Source organism: Haliaeetus leucocephalus, unplaced genomic scaffold (genome assembly GCF_000737465.1).
Source record: "Haliaeetus leucocephalus isolate CR32 unplaced genomic scaffold, Haliaeetus_leucocephalus-4.0 Scaffold202, whole genome shotgun sequence".
Classification (NCBI taxonomy): Eukaryota; Metazoa; Chordata; class Aves; order Accipitriformes; family Accipitridae; genus Haliaeetus; species Haliaeetus leucocephalus.
The window spans coordinates 80,812-94,707 of NW_010972638.1; the positions used below are offsets into that span (position 1 = coordinate 80,812).

The 13,896-nt window shown below is 63.1% G+C and overlaps 1 protein-coding gene across 1 annotated transcript in view; it reads right to left on the bottom strand.

The window, feature by feature from the left end:
- The window catches only part of SND1 (staphylococcal nuclease and tudor domain containing 1), a 124,298-nt gene that overhangs the window by 21,238 nt on the left and 89,164 nt on the right, over positions 1-13,896 (bottom strand). Inside the window, exon 17 of the mRNA XM_010566048.1 lies at positions 6,045-6,154. Within this exon, the coding sequence (XP_010564350.1) occupies positions 6,045-6,154 (110 nt within the window). The remainder of the gene's footprint in view (positions 1-6,044; positions 6,155-13,896) is intronic.

The window sequence follows — 13,896 nt, forward strand, 5'->3', positions numbered from 1 at the left end:
CCCAGCTCCCCATGGGGCGGCCCCATCCGCTGGCCACGCTGCTCGGCCCCATGCGCTGGATGGATGGATGGACGGACAGACAGACGATGGGGGATGTCCCCATCATCCGGTTGCCATGGAAACCAAAGGGAATCACCCTCCAGAGAGCCTCCACGCAACACCCCAGGACCCCCCCATGCTCCAGGAAAGAAGCAGGGATGCAAACAAGGATAGCACCCACCCCTGCGCCCTGGGAGGGAGCTGCCATAGTTCAAGAGCCCCATCGTGCCTGGGGACAACGGGGACCGTGGGTGGGCACCAAACCCCAAAGCCAAGCCGGGGTGGCAGCACCGAGCAGGGCGAGGGGACACGGTGGCAGGAGCCACCCTGAGCGAATCTGAAATGAAGGTGCCCATCACCCTCTCCCCTCCCCGGCAGCTCCCTGGGATCGCAGCGCCTTAATCCTCCTCGGGGGATTTTTTATTTATTCAAGCCACCCTATTTAGCCGACATTCTTAGAGAAGGGATTAAGCTGCCGCAGTCTCGGGGAACTTGGCTGCTGCACCCTGCAGGGACTGGTGAATTTGGGGGTTCCTCCAGCCAACGGCCCCGCGGCAGAGGGGTACAGGCAGACCCCCACCCCGCTGCCAGCCGGGCACCGTGCACACCTTGCCGCGGCTCGGAAAGAAGGGTCCGGGGAATGTCTCCGAGTGCCGTTTGGGTCCTGACCCCCTTACAGAGGTTCCCCCAAAACAGCCGGCTCCCACCCCAGCTGCACCCCGAAATGCAGAGCCAGCAGCACGGGCCTCATCCTACCCTTGCCCCAGCCTCTCGGCCATGCTGTGCCGGTTTTGCAAGCCGCTGATTAAGGCGTGAGCCAAACCAGACCCCTCTGTCCCCCGGGAACCCCAGCAGCACCAGCCCTGCCCGGATGAAAAGCAGCAGCAGCAGCAGCAGCGTGGCAGCAGGCAACCCGCAGCCCTGCCCACCGCGCCGGCCAGGCTCAACCGCCCCGGTGCTACCGGCATCACCCTCCTCCCGGGCTGGTGACCCCCGGCACGGTGCCATCGGCCGTGCCCGGAGCAGGGTGAGATCCACAGCAGCCACCGTGATGTGCCACATCCCTCACAGGTTGGGGGTCAAAGCCAGCACCCTTCTCACGGCACCACGGGAGGGGACCAGGAGGGGACATGGGGGCCGGCCGGAGCACGCCCCCCCCCCCCCCCCGGTGTCTGCCAGCACCAAGACCCCGCTCGGCTCAGCCCGGGCAGCGGCGAGCCAGCAGCTGCGGCTTTGTTAGAGCCCCGATCGAAATTCCACGTGCATCGAGGCCAGATGGGGCGAAACACTGAAGGGGTCGACGCAGGAAGGAGAAACACAGCCGGGGAGGCAGCGAAGCCGAGGGTGGGGGGCAAGTGCCCGCGCTGGGCCGTCCCGGCTGCCTGTGGCACCGTTTGTGCCTGCGTGCCGGCACCGAGGGGCTCAGGACCCTGGGGCAGCCGCCTTCCCTGAGGGGCCGGGAGGTTCTGGGGGGGCTGCGAAAGCCACGATGGCAGTTTCCCCTCACCGATGGGCAGAGGTGGGCAGGACCCCCCGAAAGTGGGCAAGAAGCACGCAGGCGGGCGAGCAAGTGTAATGGGATGTGACAGGCCCTGGCTGGTGCGGGGCGGTGAGCGCCGGCTGAGCCGGAGCCTCCAGGATGTGCTAAGGAAGCAGAGCGATGCCCCTGGGACGCGGGTCAGCAGTTTACGGCAGCCGGCCGCACGCCGCAAGATGCCGAGGAGGGACGGAGATGCCTGCCGCGTCCCCGTGTCCCTGCGGCATTTCGGGTGGGCACAGGCTCCTGCTGCTCCCGACCCCCACAGCTGGCTGCATTGCCCTGCAGCTGCAGCCACATCTGCATCAGTGCCCACATCTGCATCTGTGCCCACAACTGCACCCCCAGCCACATCTGCATCAGTGCCCACATCTGCATCTGTGCCCATATCTGCACACATGCCCACAACTGCACCCACAGCCACATCTGCATCAGTGCCCACATCTGCATCTGTGCCCACAACTGCATCTGCAGCCACGGCCACCTCTGCATCCGCAGCCTGGGGTGGTCCTGGACCCCAGCCCGCCAGCATCCCGTTCCCATCCCCGTGCCACGGGGCAGCCGCAGCCAGCGAGGGGCCGGGATGCAGCCGCACGCTGCTGGGGCCGGGTACAATCCTGCGCCCCGCTGTCTGCGGCAGAGAGGGGTGAGCAGCGCGGCCCGGCCAGCCCTGTCCTCACGGTCCTGGGCTCGTCCAGCGGAGGCGAGGTGACATTCGGCAGGAGGAGGAGGAAGAGGAGGAGGAGGAGGAGGCCACAGCGCAGAGGCTGAGCGTGCCCAAGCGGAGAATCCCCTCGCTACGTCGCCGTCCCCCACGCTCTGCCGGGGAGACAGCAGCTTATCTGCCCCAGCTCCCTCCTCCTGCCCCAGCCCCCCCATTCCTGCCCCAGCCCCCCCATTCCTGCCCCAGCTCCCCGGGATGGGACAAGAGGAAGGTGCCACCTCTCCACGTGCGATCCCGCACCAGCACCGCAGCGGGTCCGTGCCCTGCGCCAGGAGCCCCCCCCCTTGCCAGGGGGGGCTCATTTAGTCACACCGGGATATAAACAGCAGCACTTAACCCCCCCGAAAAGCAAAGGGCACCCTCCGCTCCGTTTCCGCACGAGCCGGTGGAGGAATCCCTGTGCCGAGCAGCCATGGGCACCGGAGCAGCGGCACCCACTTGCCACACGGTGCCGGCAGCTGGTGCTGGATCAGATCCCACCATCCGCCACCGCAAACGGCTGCACCTTGACTGGGCAAGGGTCTGTGCGGTCGAGGGGGGCTGAGCTCCCACGCTCCCCGGTCACGACGGGGAGGAGGCGAAGCCGTGCCTGGTAATGATGGCTAATTTAAATGGAGAGATGGAATTACCAACAACACCAATGCGAGGGTGTAAATATAGCGGGTGAAGAGAAGGGGTGAGAGTGGGGAAGAGCAAAGTCATCTGTGCATAAATTGCAGAGTTTTATCTTGACAGTCACTCGGGGAGATGGCTAAAGGCTGCGGAGGGCATTTTTTATCCTATATTGAAATTATGAATCACGGCGTAATTACACAAAATGGATCTCGCGCTCTGGTGACACAGAAGTTTCAATCAGAGAAGTTGCATGAGTTAGTGAATTTTAATATCAAGAGACCTTAATGAGAGCACATTCAAACCGGGGAGGGGGAAGGCAGAGACGGGAGGCAGGTTCGCGGCGAATCCCTGCGCACACCCCGACTGCTCAGCAGCTCGGATCCGGCCTCGTCCCCCCGGACCTGGCCTCGCCTGCAGGATGCGGCCACAGCACTCGCGTTTCCCCGGCAGAATTGGCAGGAAAAGCACAAAGCAGCACCCAAACCTGCCAGCCTCGAGAGCAGCCGGGAGCTGCCCGTCTCTCCTGCCAGGAACGCCGGCCAGGGGTGCCCAGCACACAGCTTGCCGGCCACCTGGATACTTTGTCCTTCAGCAGACCAAAAGAAAGCAATTTACAGTTTTTCAGCTGAGAAGAGAAAGCTACTCCCCTGCAGGGCAATTTATGTAATTAGTATTAGCTGAGGCCGTGCAAGGTCGTTGCCTGCTCCGGCCGAGGGCCCTGCCGGTGCTGCCAGAAGCCTGCCTGCGGACGGGCCTCGCGCCGGTGCCGTGAAGGTGCTGCGTCGGCCCTGCTGCCCGTGGCAGCTCCGGCATTCGCCACGCAGCCGCTGTGCAGCTGCCCTGCATCCTCTGTGCATCCAGTGTGCTTCTGCCGTGCATCCACCCTGCATCCGCCGTGAATCCACCACGTATCCGCCGTGCAACCCCACACATCCACTGTGCATCCACCATGCATCCGTCCCGCATCTATTGAGCATCTGCCCGGCATCCACCCTGGATCCACAGCACATCCATCACACGTCACAGCCCCACGGAGAGCGACGCGAACCACTGCAGAGGACGTGGATCTGCTCTAACTCCCCTCCTTGGCACACCCCATCTGTGCGGAGGGGCCCCGATACGGCTCTACCCCGGCACACCCCGTTCCCACGGCGCGTACGGCAAAAGGCACCCCAAAGCGGAGAAGGCAGCATGGGGGGACGACAGTGTGGCAATCGGTGGCTTTGCCTCGCCGGTGCTGCCGGGATGGCTGCGGAGGAGGAGGTGCCGCTGGCCGAGGTGATGCTCCGGCAGAGCCCCGCAGCCACTGCGGCCCATTTGGTGGCACCCTCCCGCTCCACCAGCAGGCACCGAATGCTGCTCCGCCGCGGTGCCGCACCGGCGCAGACAGGTGCCGAGCAGAGCTCTCCGGCTGGCCGTGGCTGCTGCAGAGGATGGGTAAAACCCGTGGAGGGGGATTGGGCCCGCAGCCCTTGTGAAAACGAGTTCCTCACCCAATTTAAACCAAACGGCTGGGATTGGGCATAAAGGGCAGCGATGCACGGTGGAGCCATCTGTATTCCTCAGCCGAATAGCCGGGATCCCCGCGCAGCGGGCAGCTGCGGGACCCGGCATCCTGGGCTGCCCCTTCCCACCGGAGCGGTCCCGGAGTGGGACAAACCCTCACCAAGGCGGCTGCTGGGGGGGTTGCCCCATTTGCACCCCGACCCGCTGCGGGGTACGTCCCTCCTCACCCTCAAGGCAGCAGCAAACCTCCCTCCCCGGGTGACGGAGCCCCCCCGGCGCGGCCGCACGCCGCGTCCTGCTTCCTCTGCACTTTCCTTTTCTGCAAGCATCATCTCCCTGCTCGCCTGGTTTTTGCAGGCGTCGTTCGCCAGGTGCTTTTCGGGGTCACCGCTTTTGCAGCCTTGCTGGGACACGTGCAGCAGCCTTGCCCAGAACCCAGCAGGATGCGTCCCACTCTGCCAAGCCGGAGCCCCCCCCGCAGCCCCCAGTGCTGTGCCGTTCCATCGCTGAGCCGGCAGGACTGCTCCAGGTGGATGCGGCCACGGGAGCAGGGAGAGCGGGAGATGTCTTGCCTGTGCGGCACAGCCCGGCCTGGCTCCCCACTGCAGAGGTGGGGGGCTTGGGGGCCGGAGTGGGGTCCCCAGTCCTTCCCAGTCCTCCTTGGTGTGGGACTGGCGGCACGGAGGAGTGCGAAGGCAGGGCCACGCCAGCCAAATGCAGTGCACCAGAGCCACAGCCACTATCACATTCAGAGCAGAGACCACAATTCAGTATTGATTTCCACCAAAAATAGTAAAATAAAATAAAACAAAATAAAAATAACAGAATAAAATAAAAATAATAAAATAAAATAAACCAAACCAAAGGGAAGGCAAAGCAAAAGAAAAGAGAAAAGAAAAGAGAAAAAAAGGAAAAAAAAGAAAAAAGAAAAGAAAGGAAAAGGAAAAGAAAAGAGAAAAGCGGAGAGCTGTCCCCACCTGTCCCCTGCCCGTTGCTGCCACCGGGACAAGCTGCCGATCACCTTTCCCATCGCTGCCTTCAGCGAGGGCAGATTTAGGGGCAGAGCAAACACAACACCTCGGCGATTTATGGACCGGCTGCAAACGCCCAGGGATGCTCTCGGTATCCCAGGTGTGTAAGGGCCGGCGGCACACGGCTCCCACCTGCTGCGGCAAGGGCGCAGCCCCCGAGCAGTGCCGGAGCTGCAGGCACGGGGGTCCCACGGGCACTGCCCTGCCCTGGCAGCCCCCCCGGCACAGCCAGCTGCATGGCCCCGGCTCAGAGCCCTGCACACCAGGGCATTGCCAGGATCCGGCCCTGGCACCGCGGCGAAACCACGACGCACCAACACAGAGAGCCTCAGAGAGGAGAATGGGGCCAAATCCGGCCCCAGCACCGCAGGAGGCTTTGCCGACGCCATGAACCGGGTCTGCGTGGCTTTTCCCGGAGCACCAAACCGCTTGCAGAGACCGGGGACGAGGCGGCTGCGGCTCAGCAGCTTTGCCTCGGCTCGCAGCCCTTCGGCGAGATCCGTGCCCCATGGGCATCGCCGACCCCTCCCGCGCCAGCACCCCGCCGGCTTGCCGCAGCCCCCCGGCCCCCACGCCGCCGAGCATCCCCTACCTCTCGCTGCAGCACCAGCTCCTTGGTGAAGTGCGTGGCCTCCTCGCTGAAGGGCTCGCCCTCCTGGACCAGCCCCGGCAGGTTCCTGGCTCCCCGGGGACACTCGATGCCTGCGGGAGGAAGAGGAGGAAGAGGAGAGTGAGGCGCTTGGAGGAAGCCAGTGGGTGACCGCGTGCCATTGCTGGGGACGTCACCTGAAAAAAAATGTTTTGGGGAGGAAAGGGGCCACCGGAGCCCAGGTGGGACGTGACCGGCTCCTGGGACACAGGAGGGTCCACGTGCTGGCAATTCCCCGGCACTGGGGCAGGGAGAGCCTGGGAGAGCCCTGGGGCCAGCAGGGACGGGGATACGGGGATGAGCAGGGAAAGAGCCAGCAGGGATGGGGACACGGGGACGAGCAGGGAAAGAGCCAGCAGGGATGGGGACACGGGGACGAGCTTCCCTGGGGAGGGCTCCCTGCTCCATCCCAGGCCGGGGGCAGGGAGGACCCCCTGTTCCTGTCCCTGTCCCCAAACCACCCACCCTGCCAGAGGAGCTGCCTCACCTGGGTCTCTCCCTGCTGCAGCCGGCCTCGCCAGGGGTTTTTGGGGACCCCAGGCTGCAGTTGGGGTGCAACACCCGCCCCGCGCCATGCCATGGGGACCCCCAGGCTCCTCGGACCACGCAGAAACCATTAACCCCCGCTGTGGTACAGACCCTGCAGCACCGGAGGCACCAGCTGCACAAAATCCCCCCCATGCAAGGTGCCCCCGTGCAATGTCCCCAGCAGAGCAGCCCAGCACCCCAGCACAGGGAGCTGCCGCGGGGGGAGCCGGCAGGACCCCGAGCTGCCTTAGCAGCCGCGTGTGGTTCCGGGCTGCTCTTATTAACCATACTAGCCGCCTGTGCCGATAACTCTGACCGAGAGCCCCTGATAAGCAGGTATTAATTCTGCCATATCATTACAGCCACGGAGGCAGGTCAAGCCCCAGCCCTCCCCCCAGCCCTGTAAACCATCACTAAAAATTAAAATACTTAAAAAAAACAGGAGGGAAGGAGGCTGAGCACTGCAGCAGTCACACTGGACCACAGCCGGACCCCCACGTCCAGACCCCCTCTCTCTCTGACTCAGTTTCCCCACCTGCAAACCGGGATAACCACCCCGGGCTCCCCTTTGGCAAAGTGCTGCCAGCATCAGCAGTGGCACAGATTATTAAACTGGGAAGTCCTGCATTATTAATTTTATTTTACATAATTCGTTATTAATGAAGTGCCGGGAATTACACTGAGAGGCTGCCTGAGCGCTCGGTCTGTGACAGAGCAGCAATTCTCACGTCTCGGCGAGGGAGGTGGGAGGGAAAACTCACCGTGAGGCTCAGCCCGGCGCTCGCAGCACAGCTGATGGCAAAGGGAATCGGGGACCTCTGCAGCCCTGCCATCAACCGGGGATGCTGCAGCCCGGCTCCCCACCGGCCACGTGCTGATGAGGATGAGGATGGCAGCCCTGACCTTGCCAGGGAGCCCGGGGGAACAGCGGCTGCCGAGCACTTTGTGGGTGACTCCAGCATACACATTACCGGCAGCTGAGGGGTTTCTGAGGTCCGGCGGCATGTGGACCCCCGGTTGTGCCAGGGACCCGGGGGCTGCTTTGGGCACTGGGGTGCTTGGAGCGGTGGCACTCACCGGCTTGCCAGAACGGCAGCACAGCTCGGTGCCCACCTGCTCGGCACCCTCAGAGGTGGCAGGGATAAAATGCTGCCCTGCTCTGGCCGGGAACACCCAGGGTCACTCCGGGAAAGCTTGCGGTGATGTCCGCACCGCTGGCATCTCACCGCACCGCTGGCACTGCACCACCAGCATCACACGGGGCTGCAGCACAAACCCAGGAAGGGAGACCAGGCTCTCGCTTAAGCAATTAAATAATAATTTCCGAAGTGCTGGTTTCGCACATTACTGAAGTGCTGAGTTGTCCTCCAGCAACGCCCAACACAGGTGGAAGGAACCCTGTGCCCCCCCCCAAACCCCCGAGATGGGGAATTGGGGCAGGCTCACCACTCGGTGCAGGCACGGAGGATGAGGAGCACTCGGTGAAATCACGGCTCCCTGCCAGACAATTTAGCTCACAATTAAAACAGGTGATTTGCATCACTTGAACTAAAACCCCTGCACTGGGGGCAGTGGCAGGGGGTGGGGGCTATAGGGGAGGGAGGCTGGCTGTGGGACCCCTGGCTCACCCTGAGGTGCTCCCCACTGCATTGCTCCTGGGAGAGGCACGGCCAACCCAGCTGGGACTTTTGGGGTCCCCAACCTTGCTGTGGGGTTCAGCAGGGTCCCCAGCCCTGCTTCAGTGCATTGGGATGCTGCCCCGCTGCCCCCCGCACCCCAGCTCTGCTCCAGTTCCCGCGGGACCCCACCGAGGTGGTCCCACTGCGCCTGGCTGGGGGTGCAGAAGCCAGGCTGCAATCCAGGAGGACACGTCCCTGTCCCCATCCCTGTCCCTGTTGTACTCCCAAACCTATCACATTCCAATCCTCATCCCAATCCGCATCCCTGTCTCCATCCCCATCCCTGTCGCATCCCAATCCCCATCCCTGTCCCATCCCTGTCCCTGTCCCCTCCCCCCCCCCGCTGCCTCCCACTATCGCCATCACTGCCACTACAGAGCCCAGTGCTGGTGTCAGGCAAAAAACCCTTTTCTCCTCCTTTTCCACCCCGCCTCCTCCGCACTGTCTCCGAGGGAAGCAAAACATTTCCAGGGAATCTGGCAGGAGTTTTGCTGCTGTGACAGGGCAGGCAGCTGCCAGCCCCCAGCCCTGTCTGCATCCCACCCGGCCGAGTCCCCCCTGGGTGAGGGGACCCCAGGGTCCCTGCCCGTGCCCCCGACCCCAGCCTTGGTGGCATTGACATCCTCTGCCCTGAAAAAATGGGGCAGGAAAGGAAGATTTCTGGAAAAGTGGCAAAACGTGGGGTGGGGAGAGTGGGCAATCCAGGGAGCTTCGTTAATGAGCTGGAAACCGGCAGCCTGGTAACGAACTGTGCCGTGACGGGAGAGCTGGGAGGCTGCCCCCACCCACGACCACCCCAGGAGCACCCAGACCCTCCCGTGGTGCAGCCAGGGAGACCCCAGGCAGGTCCCTAGGGAGAGGGGACCCCCCTCCAGCCCAGGGGCTGCAGGCAGGGGAGGGGGGGACAAGCTTTTGGTGGCAGCCCCCCGGCTCCTGGACCCCAAACTGGCCCAGCACCCGCTGCACCGTGCTGAGAGATGGATCCCAGTTGTGAGCGGGAGGAAGGAGCAGAGAGAGGTATCCCTTCCTCCTCCCGGCACGCTGGCACAGGGCGGCATCAGGCGGGCACGGCTCCGGCACGGCACCGCCAGAGCTGCGGCGAGGCCAAGGCACGCATCCCAGCCACGGCACGGATCCCGTGCAAAAGCGCTGCCGGCGTCTCCGGCAAGGAGCATCCTCCAGCGCCGCGCTGGGAGGATGGAAATGAGGAGCCAGAGCTGCCAAGAGCGTGTCTTCCCTTCCTCCTCCTCTTCCTCCTCCTCCGCAGAGAGAGCAGGGGCTGGGGGAAGGGAGCCGCCGCGAGGGCTTATGCACCACGACGGCAATTTTGTTCTAAAGAAAATAATTTGAAGAAATAGCTGAGGAAGTGTCCAAGTCCTTAAATAAAATAAAAAAGCAAAGCGCAGTGTTTTTACAGCGTGGTGAAGGGCTGCCGGCCCCGGGGATGCCGGCACACAAATACTCCGACCTGGGACAGATTGCGCAGCAGCTCAGGATGCCACCTCGGATCCTCTCTCTGCCTCTGACACCTCCTAAACCCACACGAGCGAAGCCTGCTTTTGGAAAAGGAAAACCTAAAAAGGATGGGATGAGCGTGCTCAGCCCCAGAAACATGCCGGCTGCCGTACGGCGAGGGGAGGGGGCCGCTGGCACTCACTGGGAGCTAAGCAAGCCCAGCAAAGTTACCAAGCACTTTAAAAAAAAAATAACTAAACCCAAAGCTGCGGGTCTGCTGCTCTTCCTGGGAAGCCGTAATGTATTAACCTGCGCAGATGAGGGATGCGGTTTAAAATGCTGCAGCGTGCGGCTGCCACCGCTCCCCCCCTGGGGTCTCAAAAGAACTCCGCTACAAATCACTTTTGCCGAACGCTTTTGCCGAGCAGCGAGACCAGGAGGAAGCGGCTGCCGGGGCTCCGGAGGATGCTCCGACCCTGGCCCACTCCCTGCAGGGATGGAGGTCGAGGGCTGGGGGCAAGCCTTGCACAGCATCCCTGGGCATTGCACAGCATCCTGGGGCATCCCAGGGCTTTCTGCAGCATCCTGGGGCATCCCAGGGTATCCCCCAGCCAAGGAGATTATATATATATATACATGAGAGCACTGATTGTCCATGGATAAACCGCAGGGGAGGATGGAGGGGCCAGGCCTCCCTGGCACAGACACGAAGCTGCTAATAAACATTTAATCTCACTGGCTTCAGGGCCTCACCGGGTACCCCCAGAAGCCAGGGGCAATCACCGCGCATGGCACGGCACAGCGCCGGCATGGCCCCCCTCTCCCCTCCCCCGAGGAACTCATAAAAAAAACTCCCTCAAATTTCTGCAAGGAAAATCTCCCAGATTTACCACTGACTTCCCATCACCCCCGGAGCGGGGGCTTTTCCAGCCCTGATTTCTGGGCCCTGAACAGCTTTTTTCCCCCCTTGCTGTGCCATAACCGTGACCGGCACGGTGACATGGGGAGCAGGGATGGCACCACGCGAGGTTTGCCTGTCCGGGAGTGCTTGTGTCGGTGCTGAATGCCAAAGATTGATCTCTGGGAGGATTTATGGACTTTGGGATAAATAGCGGAGGCGAGCCGAAGGCAGGAGAGGAGCCGGACGGTAGCATCAGTCACCAGAACAAAGCCACCCGATAACTGCGGCCAGCACGCTGGAGCGAGACCTGAATGCCGAGGACCCGCACCAGATCCCGGCGGCCACGCCGTGGCCGGCAGCCGGCAGGATGCGAGTCACTGCCGCGGCACCGGACCCCGGGCGGGCGGCCCAAAAGCTTCGGGCCCGATCCTGCCGATGTGACTGGCAGCGCCAGGCAGGATGATGCTGCCCGTCCCCAGGGGAGCCCAGCTGGCGGCTGGCGGTGATGCCGGGGGGGCTGCCGCTGCCGTCCCCTCCTTTCCCGGCCGCCGGCAGGCATCCGTTGCCTCTTCCCGCGGGCAGCATCCCCGGCGCTGGCAGGCACGCGGCCGGCCTCCGAGTCGTGATGGCAACTTGGCTGCTGCCGCAGAGCCCGTGTGGGAGCGCAGCGTATTTTTAACGCTAGTCCCTACCGAAATAGAGGCTGTCGGGAACACGGAAACAGACGGCACCGGGGAGGCGGGAGGTGGCCGGGCGCTGCCGAACTGCGCTGGCTCCTGCTAAGGCAGCCTGGAGCGGGGGGCTGCCGAGGGACCCCCCTGCCTGCGGCCCCGGTGGAGGGGCGCAGCAGCTGGCAGCGATGCTCAGCTCATGGCAGCCCCGTGCACCCAGGGGCTGGGACGGAGGGACTTACAGCATTTGGGGTCACCGCACCCTGACACCGTCCCTGCACTGTTTAGGGACAACGTGTCCCGACACTGCATCTGCGTCATTTGGGGTCGCCGCATCCCGACACTGCACCTCCGCATCCCCCGCCAGCAGGGATGCTCTGCCCCACGGCCACGCAGTGGTACCCGGAGACCCGAGCAGACCCCCACATCTCTGGGACGTGCCCCCACGGGGGGAAGGGGCTCCCCAGTGGTGCCACCCTGCTGCCTCCTGCAGTGGGACAAGCCAGGCTGCTGTGACGCTGTCCTCGTCGAGCTCAGCCGTGACGGATGGTAGCGGGCCTGGGGACCAAGAGGCATCGCTGCCTGCACAGCATCCTCTCTGCCACGAGCAGCAGGCGGGGAGGAGAACACCCCCGGCATGCCCGGCTGCTCCCATGGGACTGACCCCGGCTCCAGCGGCAGCCTGGACGATCAGCGAGGCTGTGACCCCACTGCAAGCAGCTGGGGTGAGCAAATGAGGCAAAACAAAAAAATCACGTTAAAAATACATTGGTTCCCAAAAGCCGAGGTGTCACAGGATAACTCAGGCTGGAAAGGTCTCTCACCCAAGGTGGGGTGGGCTGCAGGGTAGGGGAACCGACTGGAGCGGGCACAACCTCAGGGGGCTGCAGCTCTGCCCTGCAACTCAGGCAGAAATGTCATTTTCACCTCCTTTTCCCCCAAAAGCAGATATATGCCCCAACTTGGCACCCCGGGGCTGCACGACTTCTCATGGCATCCCCTCCTCGTGGGCTGCCGGACACAGGCAGCCCCTTCCCACGGCGGCGGCCGATCTCGCCTCCTCACCCCCAGCTGCCGAAGCGGCGGTGAGTTACGGCCCCTCCCCAGGGAGATGCTTGTATACGCCGATATACATCAGCCTCCCCGCAGGCGCACACAGATAAATGCCATTATCTCCAGCCCCACCTCATAAATACGCAGCTCCGATATCTCCTCTGCAAGATTTAGGGGCACCCAACCCCTGGGCCACGTGGAACCCATACCCCAGCAGCGCCGGGGGTGCAGCATGGCCCCCCCCTCGCCCCTCGCTCTCCCCTGGGGCCAGATTCTGCTAACGTTGCCGCCGGCCCCCGCACCGAGAAGGCGTCAGGCTGCAGAGTCTCGCCGGGAAAGCAGAACCCGGGATTAAATTAGCGCCTCTCTATTTGCACATATTTATAGCACTCAAACGTATATATTTTAGCTGGAAAGATGGGATGAGGCTCCCTTGAGAGCATCCCTGAAGTCACATTTACAAGGGACCTGTCTTCTCTTTATGATGCTCATTTGCATTTGATATATATAAAAAAAAGGAAAGCATTGATGAAATGCAGATTATTTATCATATTTCTGGCTCTAAGCGATGGGCGATGGCACTGCGTGGAGCGGGCAGGGGAGGGGCTGGGGAGCACCAGCCAAGCACCGTACCGGCCGCCGCGGTGCTGCTCTGTTCAGGATCACCAAGAGCGGCTCCCGGGAACAGCACCAGCTGGAAAAACCAAAAAAAAGTAGGAAAAATCAAAGAGCGTGTGTGTGTACAGAGGGTACAACCTCGCCCAGCCCTGAAGCCCAAACCAGGCTCGCTGCCACCAGCCACCGCTGCCCGGCAGCTCGCCGTGCCATGGCCCCACCGCTGCCTCCCAGCATCCGCCCGCATTATTTTATATGATGCAATTACTTTGGCAATTAATCAATTAGCTGAGGAGCAACGTCCCTGTGGGGCGCAGCGCAGGATCCCCTCCCCCAGCAGGTCCCCGCCTGCCCCACAAAACCAGGCGAGCCAAGGGAGCGTGGGAGGATGCACCCGGGGAGGATGAAACATGCTGGCAAGGCGAGATGCTGTGGGGGGACAAAGGTGCCTCATCCACGCTGGGACCCCCCACATTGGCACCCCCCCACGCTGGGACCCCCTGCTCTGTCACGGGCCCGCACCAGCACTTGCAGTGGGTGTCCCAGGGTGGGTGCAGAGCCGGGGGGGGACGCTGAGGGTGGGGTGGGAGCCCTCAGCCCCCTGGGACATGGGTGCTGCATCAGAGTTAATGGCGGATGGGGAGCTGGGGGGACCCAAGAGGCCACCCCAAAATTCAGTTGCTGGGAGTGAGCAGAGGCTGGGAGGAGGTTTGGAGGCTTGGGGCATGTGCCAGCAGCCCCATGGAGGATGATGGCCTTGGGGTGCCATGGTGCAGGACCACAGAGCAGGGACCCCCCCAGAGCAGGACCACGGAGCAGGGACCCCCCCGGAGAAGGACCATGGAGCAGGACCACGGAGCGGGGCTCAACCAGACGCAGGCTCCACCGTGGCA